The sequence below is a fragment of the Pezoporus occidentalis genome, unplaced genomic scaffold (genome assembly GCF_034315485.1).
Source record: "Pezoporus occidentalis ecotype Australia unplaced genomic scaffold, CSIRO_AGI_Poc_V1 ctg54, whole genome shotgun sequence".
Lineage (NCBI taxonomy): Eukaryota > Metazoa > Chordata > Aves > Psittaciformes > Psittacidae > Pezoporus > Pezoporus occidentalis.
In genome coordinates, this window is record NW_026915877.1 from 1,356,043 (window position 1) to 1,369,102 (window position 13,060).

The window sequence follows — 13,060 nt, forward strand, 5'->3', positions numbered from 1 at the left end:
CATAGCATTGCCCTGCTCTTGAAAAATATGATCTCTAAGAAGCAATAGTAGATCCTCAAAGATACACAGGCAAGGTACTGTCCACCACTCCATCCAGGCAGCCAAGTCTCTAAAGAACAGTAGAGGAATTTAACACGCTGAAAACATAGGTTTTAAAGACTTAACTTTAAACATTGATTTCTAAATTAGTTGCATCAGTGCTTTGGAATATAAAGTTTTCCAAGACGCTGAAATGCAAACCTTGCAGTGTGAACATTAACAGACAGCATAACCTCAGCTTCTGTACCAAAAACCTCCCTACCCCAAACTACCACAAATGTACATTCAGCCTATGCTCTGACAGAACTGTAAGTACAAGCTGGTGGGTGACAAAGACATCGAGTGTGGCCAGAACTTATTATCAGATCAAAAGCTGTATTCTGGCAAAGTCATTATGGTGCTTTCCATCCTCAGTTCAAATTAAAAAAAAACGTACCCAGCATCATGTTGGCTTTAAGAGTATAATCAAATTGAAGAATCATACTTTATTTAGTGCCAGTCCCATTGAAGCAAAGTTCCTGTTTGGTGGGAGGAGAGTCCCTTATAAGAGGAAAAACAATTGTGCTAGGTTTAATCAAAAGTGAAAAGGATCTAGCGAATGTTCCCTTTGAGCCACATAACCCACTGCTAATTTCAAGACAGGCTCTGAAACAAGGGTAATAAAAAACGTCCTTTAGAGTAACTGAGAATGGCTGAAGAACAGCTACCACTGCAACTAATGCCAACTTCTGCAGGTCTGCTCCCTGCTACTGGGATGCTTTTCACCTACCTGGAAAACAATAAAAGAAGAGGTAGGAGGGGGGGAGGAGGGAATAAAATCCCACTGCAACACACCAAGGGAAATATAGCTTAACTACTGGCTTATCACTTTTACTGTTTTCTAGCGTTTCTTTCTCTTCCTTGACCTCTCCTGTTCAAACATATACAGAGCTGGGGAGCAAGCAACTCCTTAAAGACTAGAACAAGTGGGAAATCACTAAAACTAGTCTGAAATCACTCATCCTGAATAACGCAAGTTTGTATGACTTGTTCAGGACAGGTTCAGCAGATCAGACACTGCCTGAATAGCCTCTAAATATTGAAATACATTTATCAGTTAGGGGATTTTGCATGTTATCAAACTCTTTCATTAACAAAGCTTTAGCTGATTAGTTGGAACGTCACCATAAACAGAGAGTTTTGACAGGCTGGAAGCAATTTATGACGTGGTAAATGTACTGACCTGCTCACATCAGGAAACCTGACTGGAAAATAAAGAACTTGGCACTTTGGTCTGATCATTTTTTCCAAATCCTTAGGTCTGTGGTCAGGAATCAGCTTCATAAATTTTCCAATGGATGTAAGAAACGATTCCATATTAAAAGCAGAGTTGAACACCACCACATCAGCAACCAAGCTGTAAAAAGTGGTTAAGATTAATGATGCTGCACAAAAGGAACGGAATTATTTTGCATGCAGTGGAAATAGGACACATATTCTCCTAAACAAACAAAAGGTGCAAGTGGAATGCTAATTAAAATCAGCCTTTTCATTCGAATTGGGAGAAACATATACCTTTATCAGAAATGTCTTGATTTCTGTCTATTCACTCTTTGAAATACTTTTAAACTTTTTTTAAACTAAGTAATAAATTGCTAATATTAATCTAAAGGAGCACGTCCCATTCTAACTGTGGATTACTTTCCATTCATAAAATGGTGAAAACAGTATTAGTCATTATCTCTTAAAATATAAAGAGGTAAGGCCTATTGTAACAAAACTTCAGTAGAAGTAAACTTGGAAGAAAATGGAAATTCCTTATAAATACTCCTTTCTACTGAAGGACAACTTACTTTTGGTTAACCTACCTTCAACTGACCATGTGTGGCAGGTAGCAGGTTACTAGAGATATGGAATGTTTTTTTAACCTATGCATACATAATCCTGATTAGAACTATATCCACCAAATAGATATTATATTAATAACTTATAATATACAAAATACATAGCACAAAGCATCAAAAAAAAAGTTTGATAAAAATTGGCATATTATTGTCATGTTTTGTTCTTTACTGCTGTGTTTTAAAATCACATGGATCAATAATCTTAAAATTAGGTTAAATGATAATATAGGTATTATTTCTCCACTTAGCCTGGAGAAATCAAGGAGCTATAGAATCATTGACTCAGCTAGGCTGGAAAAGATCTTTAAGATCATCAAGTCCCACCATTACCCCAGGACTGCCAAGACCACCACTAAACCATGACACTGAGGGCCTCATCTACACGTTAAATCAGAAAACCTGAAAGTTTATTTTGGAAGTGCTGACAGAATCTTAGCTACACTGGCAAACACGCAACACTAACTGAGGTAAGAAATGCTTTATGGCCAGCTGGTTTTCTCAGTATGTTATATATTGTGATACAGACCCATGGGTCATAAGATACATTGAGGACATGTGTTCGTAAGTCACTAGGTTGGTGAAAAGTATATTTGAGGTGAGAGACTGTCATTCATCCTCACTGCATCTCTCAGCTGTCTGGTCAAGAGAAAACTGGCACTGCTCACCAAAGCAGCAGCAGTCAGCAGGAAAAGCAAAAAGACCAACAACAGAGAGAAACAATCCTTTTCAAGCAGGCTGCAGGAATTCCACACTCTCCCACATCTATGGCTTTTAACCCAATGGTCTCATTTTTGTACAAATGATCCAGCTGTCTTTGCTGCGTGGGTTTACAGACGACATGAGACAGCGCAGGAGCATGGCATGTTTCTTTACTGCTCCCTGACATGTAGCAAGTTTCTAATTGTATCATGTCTGCTTCTCCTGTGCATGAAGTCTAACCTGCCTAACTTTTTCCTGCAGGCTCTGCATATCACTGTCAAATTAGAAAGATCCCATCACTGCCTGAGCAGCTAAAGAAATCAGCCACCACTGAAAAGTGTGATTTTATTACATTAACTCTCCAGTAACAGCGGGGAGAGAAAAAAAAATAAAATCTTTCTTAATAATCCAAAGTACCAACTTGAAGATTCAGAGTGCTCTTTATTTTAATCACATCCAAAAAGCTCTGTGCAAAACTGGAAAGATGTATTTTCCTATTTCTAACAGATCTGGAAGACAGGAAGATGGCATTTCTTTGCGGATGTAGGTAGCAACTAACAGTACAGAGGAGATAGCTTCTATCTGTTGTTAGAAATGGAGTTTCTGCAGTAACAGAAATGGAACATACATGTCATATAATCACATGGAGAAGCTATTGGAGTCTGAACAAGGCAGAATAGAAGTCATCTTTTTTTTTTCCTAATAAAAAAGATACTTTCATAATCTTAAAAATGCATATTTTGAGGATGTTTGTTAGTTTACAATAGCTGTGTGAAAAATAACTGCCATAACAAAGCAACACATATATATATATTAAAAAAAGGGTATTCCTTGCCCCAGTGCCAAAAAATACATCTTTTTGTCGTAACATCTGAAAATGCCTGCTACAGTTTTTTCAAAAAATACTTTACTATAGTTCCTTACCTTTACTGCTCAATAAGTGAAACATGTTGCAAATGCAGTGGCAGAAGCAGCTACAGAATGGCTAGAGCAGAGAGATTATTTGAGAAATTTCAGTATTAAATGAAAGATGCTAAAGCTTAATTTGTGCCTTAAAATGCTCAATCCCTATTCCTAATAATTCTCCTACTAACAGGCGAGAAAGATCATAGAAATAAATTTCAGTTAAAAAAAAAAGTGTTGCTGTTTCACTTTAGTCTGTATAATGCCTAACCACAAAGCTTTTCAGTGTTGCTGTTATTAACTTATTTCGTTAACTCATATTAAAGAAATACATTTGGTTTTAGCAACAATAAAGGGCCACAGCCTTTAAAATGCGTGGGCATTTTAGCACTACACAATTTCTGAATGCTACATGAAAGAAATATAAGGATTTATCTGGTAAGTTTACTGCCCTCTCTTCATAAGAAAAGTGCTGCAGTATATTTTAATTTCTGTTTATTTCCCTAAAACCCTCTACATAATTTCAGTTGGATGCAGTAAAAGCTATGGCCAAGCAAGAGCTGTTTAGCTGCAGCTTGGCGAAGCATCCATGAAACAAAGCATCTCACTTATGACCAAGACATAGTTCAAAATCCCCATCACTAATGGGTACACCATAGTAGCCCAACAGAGCATCAGTAGGCATTACACAATAGAGACAAGTTTATGGAGTTGATTCTTTCTGCCACAGTGCTTTTACCGACCTCTCTTCAGGTCTCTGGAAGTACCTCAGTTTGCTTATAGGGCTACCATCTATGTGGAGAAGGACTCCTCAGGCTTACAATGCTGCCAGGTTATAGACAGTAGGATATCTTAACTAACATGGAGCAATGTGAGAAATACCTACCATGAAAGAATCTGGTTGTATCCATACTGAAAATCCCTTTCCTGGCATTTCTGGACAGGATATACCAATTGGTTCTCATGGAAGTAGAGGACCTTTTTCAATTTGCCAAGGTCAGGGCGGAGGGCAGTGAGTTCAGCCAGGTTAAGCACCGAGCTTGCAAAGAGGATCCTGGAAAACAAGGAGAGCAGTGTTTACTGTCTGTGAGCATGCTCACAGGGGTCACCTCTTCCCCTTCTCCCTCCTCCCCAGGAAAAACATAACCCCTATAGGGACACATCAATAGCTAAGCCTTAATACCATGTAGCAGCATTCGAAGTTTTGATCTCTTAAAAAGCAGCTGCTAAGAACCCAACTAGAAAAGCACCAAATCTCATTGGTCCTCCCAGCTCAGTTACAGAGAGATGCAAAATAAAAAAAAAGCTGGATGGATTTTATTGAAAAAGGCAAGAAAAGCTGTATCTGAAGGACAAATGGAACAAAGATAAGGCTGACTAGGGAATACTTTGCTTGCCAGTTTCATTACACTTTACTTCTTTATGCAACTGACTACTGAAATTCAATATATGAGCAGGAATGGTACATGTTCATGTTATGACATAAACCCTTTTGATTTATGCACTGCACTTATCTAGAATGGTCTGTTTTTCTGTTCCCCCCCCCCCCACACACACACCCTTTTTCTGTTTTACTTTCACATTTTTATTAGGTATCCTCTATAATGAAATGTTGTTTCTACCCTTGCACCCTTTTAGAATTGCTGCAGCACTCCAGCTATTCCACAGTCTATAATACTGCATGCATCCTTCAATTATATAAAGCAGGCACAAACAACACTAACAAGCTGCTATCTTAGCCTTGTATAACTTCCCAGGCTATCAGAAAATGAATGTATTTAAATGTGTAATATGAAATTGTGACCCTACTGTAACCAGTGGCAGATTACCCTGCATTTCAACCAAAGTATGTGAGCATCTCCTGTCCCCTGCTAGCACTGTTTTCAAGCAAACTGAATACTGAACCTACAGAGAACTGAGCAGCCAGACATTTGTGTCAGACATTTCTCATCAAAACAGACAGAAAGGGAAAAAAAAAGGAAAACAAAATACAGAAAATGGGCATTATAGCTTTAATAAACTACTTTTTAACATAGCATGTTTCTTCTTATTCCTATCCTTCATTCTATTTTTCTCATTCTTCCTGTTTTTACATGAATTTGTGTTAAAGATTACTGCCAAACTTGCATCACAAATCTTACAAACTCATGATTCTGGCTGTCAACCTTAAAACTCGTGAACTTTCCCAAATATCCACATATATCACACCATCATCTACAGTAACATACACCGTTGTTAGATACTCTGTATCTACAGAACAAATACTTCCTAGAGAACAGATCCTGTATCCATCATCAACGTCAGTCAATGCTGATCTGAAAGGCTTCTGAAAGTAAGAGATGAATGTTATGTATGATGAATGTTCATCAAATATTTGACCATTTTAAGGGACTGTCAAACAGAATTCCAATTAGGATATGAGCTTGGGTTTATTGCAAGCCATGGTAAGAGGAAAAAATAGTTTTACCTAAGTCATCACTAATCTGTTATGAAAACTAGTAACGGATGACCAGGGTGCCAGATTCAAAGCAGAGGCAGGAAAGCTTCCTACAGGTGATGCAATACGCCTGCTCAGAGATGGCTGTGAGTTTAGTACTAGAGGTACACAAAAGAATACAAACAGGAGAAAACAGACCCCAAATATTACAAAAATCAGATTAATTCATTGCTTGGCAAAATTTTGTCTATTTCTGGATTGTATTATAGTTTATCCTTCCCCAGTTTTTCAGGAAGTCACTTTCTGCAATGAGTTAGGAAGAAAACTGAAGTGATGCAGGACAGCATCTATGAACTTGGCTGCATCTGAAGGGAGAGAAAAAAAAAAAAAAAGAGATGGCAATTGGGATTGAAAACACAGGACGCAGTGCAGAACAAAGCACAAAAGCAGGAGTGGAAAGAGAAGATAGTGGGGGTGCCAAGGTTAACATCACTACTGGAGAGAAAAGGACAATGGGGAGCACAAGAGATGAGATCCCAAGATATAAGCTTAGGCAAAACTGTGTAGGTCTGAAATATCTCAACTCACTCAGATGGCCAACAGAATAATTAGGAGAGGAATATGGAAAAAAAAAAATGGTTATACCCACAGGTAAGGAAAACAGTGTTTGCAGTACTGGTGTACACAAACTGGTGGAATTCAAGAGCGCTGAAGGTGGGCTTTTAGTAACGCAAGAAAGGCCAAAAACTTGAAAAGCTTTTAAGAAGTAGACCCAAATTTTCTCCTCTGTACATGGAGTGTGAAGACTTGATTAACAAGCACACCACTTATCACTGCCCAGCTCATCAGTAAACCAGTGTCAAGAGAAAACTGTTGCGATTACTAACAAATTCAGATTTAGAGCCTGAAATGACACTGCTTACGTTTCTTACAGCAAGAAAAAAAGAAAAATAAATCCATTTAAGTGATGATATTATTAGAAAATACCCTTCCTGATTAGCTTGCATTACTTCACATCATTTCAGAAGTTAACCCAATAAATATGAGTACACAGAATTAAACCAAATGAATATGAGATGCTCTTACATTTGTTTCTTCACTGGCATAAAGGCTGCTAACTACCAGTGATAACCAATTTCTCCAGCATTATAAGCCTAAATAACACCTGACAGCACGAGTCCTCATGAACATGTCAAGAGAGCAGCCACATACGTGGCTAATGGACTCACGCAGGGCACTGGAGTATATGCTGGAGTGTATTTCCATTTAACACCTATTACAAGGGGAAGAAAAAGAAGTTCATTATAATGTAACGTGCAACATAAATATATGTCAGTTGTCATTCTGTGTGACATCAACTTTCATTTTACCTCGGGTTATTATTTAAGTAATAAATCCTAACAAGGTGAGCTTTATCATCCCACGGAGTGTATCCAGGAGGTAGAGACACAAGGTGACGGCAAGAATGCTTGAAACATGATAATTCCTGACAGCTGCTGCTTGAGCACAAGTTAAATTGAACAGTTTATCTCAGCATAAAGATGTTATAAGGTTTTATGTTTAATTCAAAAAAATTAACATAAAACCCAGAGAAAGCAGAGTTAGGCAATCTTTCACAAACATGACATACTACAATCACTGCATAAGCTGGATTAGTACTTATTACCATGTTACTAGAGAATTAAGCTGTTTTTAGACCACCAAAGAGCTTTAAATTGCAACTTTTGTCTCTGTAAGAGAAACCTATATTTAAAATGACTGCTAAATTCAAATTAACAGCTACATCATTAACCTACCATCTCACAACCCACCCACCCCCCACATTTCAATGGTTGTTATGATATTCTTATCTAAACCTATCAACACTACAACATATAATATATACAGTCCACTTCAATAGATTGGGCAAATCCTCACAAAACCTGCGCAGAAGGTCACATTTGTATGGAACTACCCTAGCTCTCCTTTCCAAAATATCCCCAAGCATTTTACTGTGCTATGGTCCTTCCATCGAGCAAGACCATCACGCATGCAGTAGCCCCACTGCTGTGGAGGCTGGTCAAATTTCAGGACCACCATCCACATAAGGTCTGGTCTTACATTAAGCTTGTGTTTCATCTGAATCATTTAATAGTCCTCATTTCTGAGGAGCTACCATACATTCGATACAAATATTCATGGGAAGGAAGCAAAGAGTGCTTGCAGGTCCAGAACCGCAACGTGTCTGGAGAATGTTTTGACCTTTGCTACTGTCTTGTCCATTATTTTACACCAAAGGACTGAAAATCAGTAAAATACAGAAGCCTTTACTTTTTGTTTGTTTTTAATTACCACCAGACAAAAATGACTAGTACAGCCTTCCACTTATACCAACCAAATTATAAAAGTGAAGGTGCTAAAGTATTTTTATTTTGCTTTATCAATCTTCTGTGTGTCACATAACCATGATTTACTCTTTTATAGCATTGCCCTAAATCTTTCAATTACATTCTCATGCAACTTAACTAAAAACACATTTTGCCTTCCCCTTGGGTGACCACACAGGTCATATCTGTGTACCTACGGATATAGAGGCTGAACTCTACAATTCACCAGGTGAGTTTAAAACAGTACCTGATTTGTACTGGACTACTTGCTCTGTCTGGCAGAATATCTGCCAGCCCAAAAGACTGATGGTCATGGCCATGATTTGTATTACAGATCAGGTAACCTAGCTCTCTCTGAAAAAGAGGATTACTTTAGGGTAAAATCCTGTAGAGCAACAGGGACTCTCCCGCACTGCAAATTATATCCAAGGCTATAAATCTCTGCTGTAAAACAACGACATTCACAATAAAATGAGTTCATGATCGAATATCTGGCTGTCCAGAGAAGAGGTACAAGCACTCTTTGTCTGCAAGGTGCAGTATTACAATAAAACAGAGTTAGATTTGGATATTCCTACAAATACGAGCCTTTTAGGGGCAACAGGTATTAAAAAAAAAAAAAAAAAAAAAAAACAAGACTGTTCATTTGATGGCACTGACTGAATTAACATTCATCCACCCTTCAGGAGGAAGGCGTGATGCTGGAAGAAGTGTCTGTATCAATCTAGAACTAAAACGTTGAACACCAAGAAGCATCAAATCCCACCATACTTTTACTAGGCAACGACTGCTTCATTCTTGCAGAGATCCACGTTATAAATACATTCACTTACAGCAGAGAGTCTCAAAACCCTCAGGTTTTTACCCCAAATATGTTTTTATTCTGGCCATAGTTGTCATGCACTCAGCAGAGCGAAGTCAGGGTGCCACAGGACACCACACAGACACTATGACCAAACAAATCATCATCGATAAGCATGAAACACAACACACAGTCACACCACTGCTGATGGCTATGTTTTCTCCAGTTCTTCAGAAGCCAACCAAAATTTTACAGTAAATACCAAGAACCATTAGGGGAACCACCTGCAAGAGTTTCAAAGATGATAATGTCTTCTAGCTCCTGAAGATCAAACCTGACGACTTTGGTTCCTCCATTGTACAGTTTCCTTGATTTCAACCCAGCAGTTCAGATTTGGCTTGAACATATATTTGAAATGAAACCGTGTATAAAATAGCATTATTAATGCCTGGAATGTTATATACAGACCAGTTATTTTTATTATTACACACATTTTTATATTATTAAGATGAATTATTATCACTAGTCCAAGAATACACAATTTGCAATCAGACATAAAATGCTTTTTGGTTTGCCTTTAAACAATAGATTACTCTGCATTTCTGAAAAGTAAATACTAATAAGTAACAATATATGACAGTATACAGTATAATAAATAAATTAACAGTAAGTTTTTGACATGAAATGTACAAATGTCAAAAATGCTTACAGATATATCTTGTACAGGTTTTCTACATAAAGCATAATTTAATGTTACAGAAATAATTAAGTCTTACTATTTTAACATTCTTTAGTTTTCAGAACAAATCACAAGAGTTGTCATGCTTTTCATCTTAATTAGGCCATGTGTTTGTCTTATCCCTTTCTAAGTACTTTCATAAACATTTACAAATATTAATTGTAAAGAAAAATATTTTTTCCTCTTCCTGTAATTACTATACATACATATAATCACAGTGATAAATATTCATGGTGCTACCAGCCCAACAGCTTTGGGTTTAGGGCTTACCTTGTATGCTGAAATACAGTAGAAATTAATAGCTTGTTCTGAACTCATACTACCAAGCCTTTTTTTTTTTTTGTTTAAAAAAAAAAACCCAAAGCCATCCTGGTTTTTGTTTAAAAGTACATTCCCCTCATTTTATAGTGTATTATTTTGGATATTATTGAAATTTTTGTTCCTACTGCAATAGATCTTAGTCACATTTTCCAGAAGAATACTGCCCAGAAATCAAATGCATTTTCCCTTTCTTCATATATAGTATACCCAAAAAAACCCTCTCAGCTCTCTGCATGTACATCTGCTGTTTGACACAGCTGTAGTAGAAGGGGGCTACATTTCCAGCCCCACTATTTCATGTCCCACCCTCTCCTGTGTTCCCTCATGCCATTCAAATTTTCAGACCTCCATTAGGACATGTAGAATTTCTGAGAATCTCATCTCAACCTGCTGACACCACTGATGTTATCCAGCAAAACTAAAACGGGGCTGAAGCTGAATAATAGCAAATCTCTCACATTTTAAATATTCATAAGGTTACATAAATGCATTATTTAACTTGTAAATTACTTGGGTTCTCTTTCAATTCCTTCCTATCTCTCTGAAACTTTTTTCAACCAGCTGACCATACTATTTACATACAATCAAACGTCAGAATCCAAGTTTGGGGCCAGATCCCCAGCCAACACAATTGGTTAAGAACTAGCCTTAAACACTTACCACTACTTGCAGTGACTTTTAAATTAAAAGAATACTGAAAAGGATGTGAAGAAGTTAATCAAAACTACATTGACATCAAGAAGTAAACCTGAAAGAAACTCTGACACATAAGACTTCTAGATTTTTAAGGTTAAGAGGGGTGTATTCTGTTTGGATTGCTTTGGATTTGGGGCAACAACACTGAAGCTTCTTGAACTTTATTAAATGCATAGTACTATTTTTTCCCTCATTTCCAATTAAATTTGGCTCCAATTAATTACTGACAGATGCACATTTTTACTTGAGTGGCCAGACTGTTCACCATGGGCTACATCGTCCTCTCTGCTCCCATGAAGGGAGGGGTCAAGACCAAAAAGCTACTGCTGTGGTGACAGGGGAAAGAGAAAGCCATGAATCCACATCATCTTCCTCCCTCAGATTTCAGCAGCATTAAATAATGAAGCAAAGGCATCTTACTGGAGCAGAACACACGCAAATCAAAATAACCCATTAGTGAAAAGTAACCACTGTTGAAGGTTTATATAAGATGTAAGGATTAACCCTGCTCAAATATGTGCTGTGATGGAGCAAGAAAAAAGTAGGAGCAAAACAAAGGAAGGACAGTGTCTGAAGGCAAGAAATTCACCAAGGTCCCCACAGAGCAAAGTGGTGTATAGTGAAAAGACTTTTCTAAAGAAAAAGACTTGCAAAATCAACATTCTACTCAATCAGAAAGCATTTAAATAGCATTATTTATTGTTTTAAAGTCTGCAAATTCATTCCACTGAGCAACTTCTCTGCCCAACTCTAGAGAAAAAACAAACATGTCAAATGATGTACATGAAAAATGCAGTATGCCCAAGAAATTGTGGCAACATGGAGGAGTCCTAAGACTAAACAGAACACTACTATTCAATAGTAAACCTGAACAACAAACTTTGAAGAGTATTACTTCACATCACCTGGTGTCAGTTTGCATCCAGGATGACACAGAGGAGAAAGTCAACATCATGGATATAAGGATCTCACTGCAAGAGAGACTGATTTATCTCACTGAAGAGGAATCAAATTCACTGCGGCACAGACTCACCAAAACAATGCGGTTCCCTTAAAAGGGTTTATATGAATAGATGCTTGAATTAACTAACAAATGGCAAAGTAAGACAATGGCTGATTTGCCTTTAGTTTAAAAAGCCTGGGTGGACTCAAAACTCAATCCTTTTCCCAGTTTTCAGGTTTACACATTTTCTATTTTAAAACAACAGAAGACCCATTCACACTGCACAACTGCAGAGAAAATGAGCAGGGTCTTAGCAGACTCATTAGTCCTACATTTCAAGTGCCCCAAAAATCCTGTTCCCCAAAGTATTTCAAACTGTTTTGTATGTTGTTATGCACCTTGATATCTGAACACTTTTTTAAAAAAATTGAAGACTATTGCTAGAAGGAACTTAGCTTTCTTAGCAAATGGGATTTCTTATTTTTCTAATATGCCACGCCTCTGATTGCATCTTGCACAATCTGTAAACATCAAGTCCTTCGAAAAATACTTTTATAGAAGCTCTTAGCTAATTTTCCAAAAAAAAATCCCATTCACAGCATTAACTGCCTAAGAATGGGAACTTCAGGAAAAGCAGGATTCTTCCCAGAAAACTAATACACTCCTTGAAAAAAACGAGACTGTCATAAAACCTGAGCAGCTGGCAACTCTGTCACCATGAAGTATCCATATGGAAGACCGAGATGTGTCAAACTACCCAAAACGAGTTTGGATAGTGCAGAAGATGGAATAAATAATTCAGTATCTTCAACACTTTCAACAGCAGGTAGTAGATATGCTACCTGCTCATACAACGTGCCAAAATGTAACATGCAAGTGAGAGCGAATGAGCAAATGTGAGTATCTCCAACCTGTTTTCATGAGGATATTTTGCTCGAGGTACTTCTCTTTTTAGAGGCATATGATCTGTATCAGATATTGTCAGGAGCAGGCAGCACTACAGAACATTAGGAATAACTTTGTGAATTCAGTGTATATTCACAAAGCACATACTCCTTCATATTCATATATGTATTAACCTCCACCATATCTTAATCAAATGCTACAAAAAAATATAAGGAAAATGCAAATATTTATTTCTCCCAACTGTCCTTCACACTTCTATAATATCTATTGCTGCGGCAGATTGGCAACTTTCCTGCCTTAATGCAAACTGAGCAAATAATTCAATG

General features: G+C 37.4%; 1 protein-coding gene across 13 annotated transcripts in view; it reads right to left on the reverse strand.

Moving 5' to 3' along the window:
- The window catches only part of GTDC1 (glycosyltransferase like domain containing 1), a 311,001-nt gene that overhangs the window by 219,673 nt on the left and 78,268 nt on the right, over positions 1 to 13,060 (reverse strand). For 11 of the 13 annotated variants that reach the window (XR_009968306.1, XR_009968307.1, XM_062637705.1 and 8 more), the window contains exons 3-4: positions 4,411 to 4,578; positions 1,262 to 1,435 (exon numbers count right to left, since the gene is read on the reverse strand). The exons of 1 other annotated variant lie outside the window; for it this stretch is intronic. Coding sequence is in view for 9 of the 12 variants with exons in the window: in XM_062637705.1 (XP_062493689.1) it covers positions 1,262 to 1,435; positions 4,411 to 4,578 (342 nt within the window). In the remaining 3 variants the exon portion in view is untranslated. Of the gene's footprint in view, positions 1 to 746; positions 790 to 1,261; positions 1,436 to 4,410; positions 4,579 to 13,060 lie in introns of those variants that run through there. One more of the 13 variants, XM_062637710.1, reaches the window with a different exon arrangement.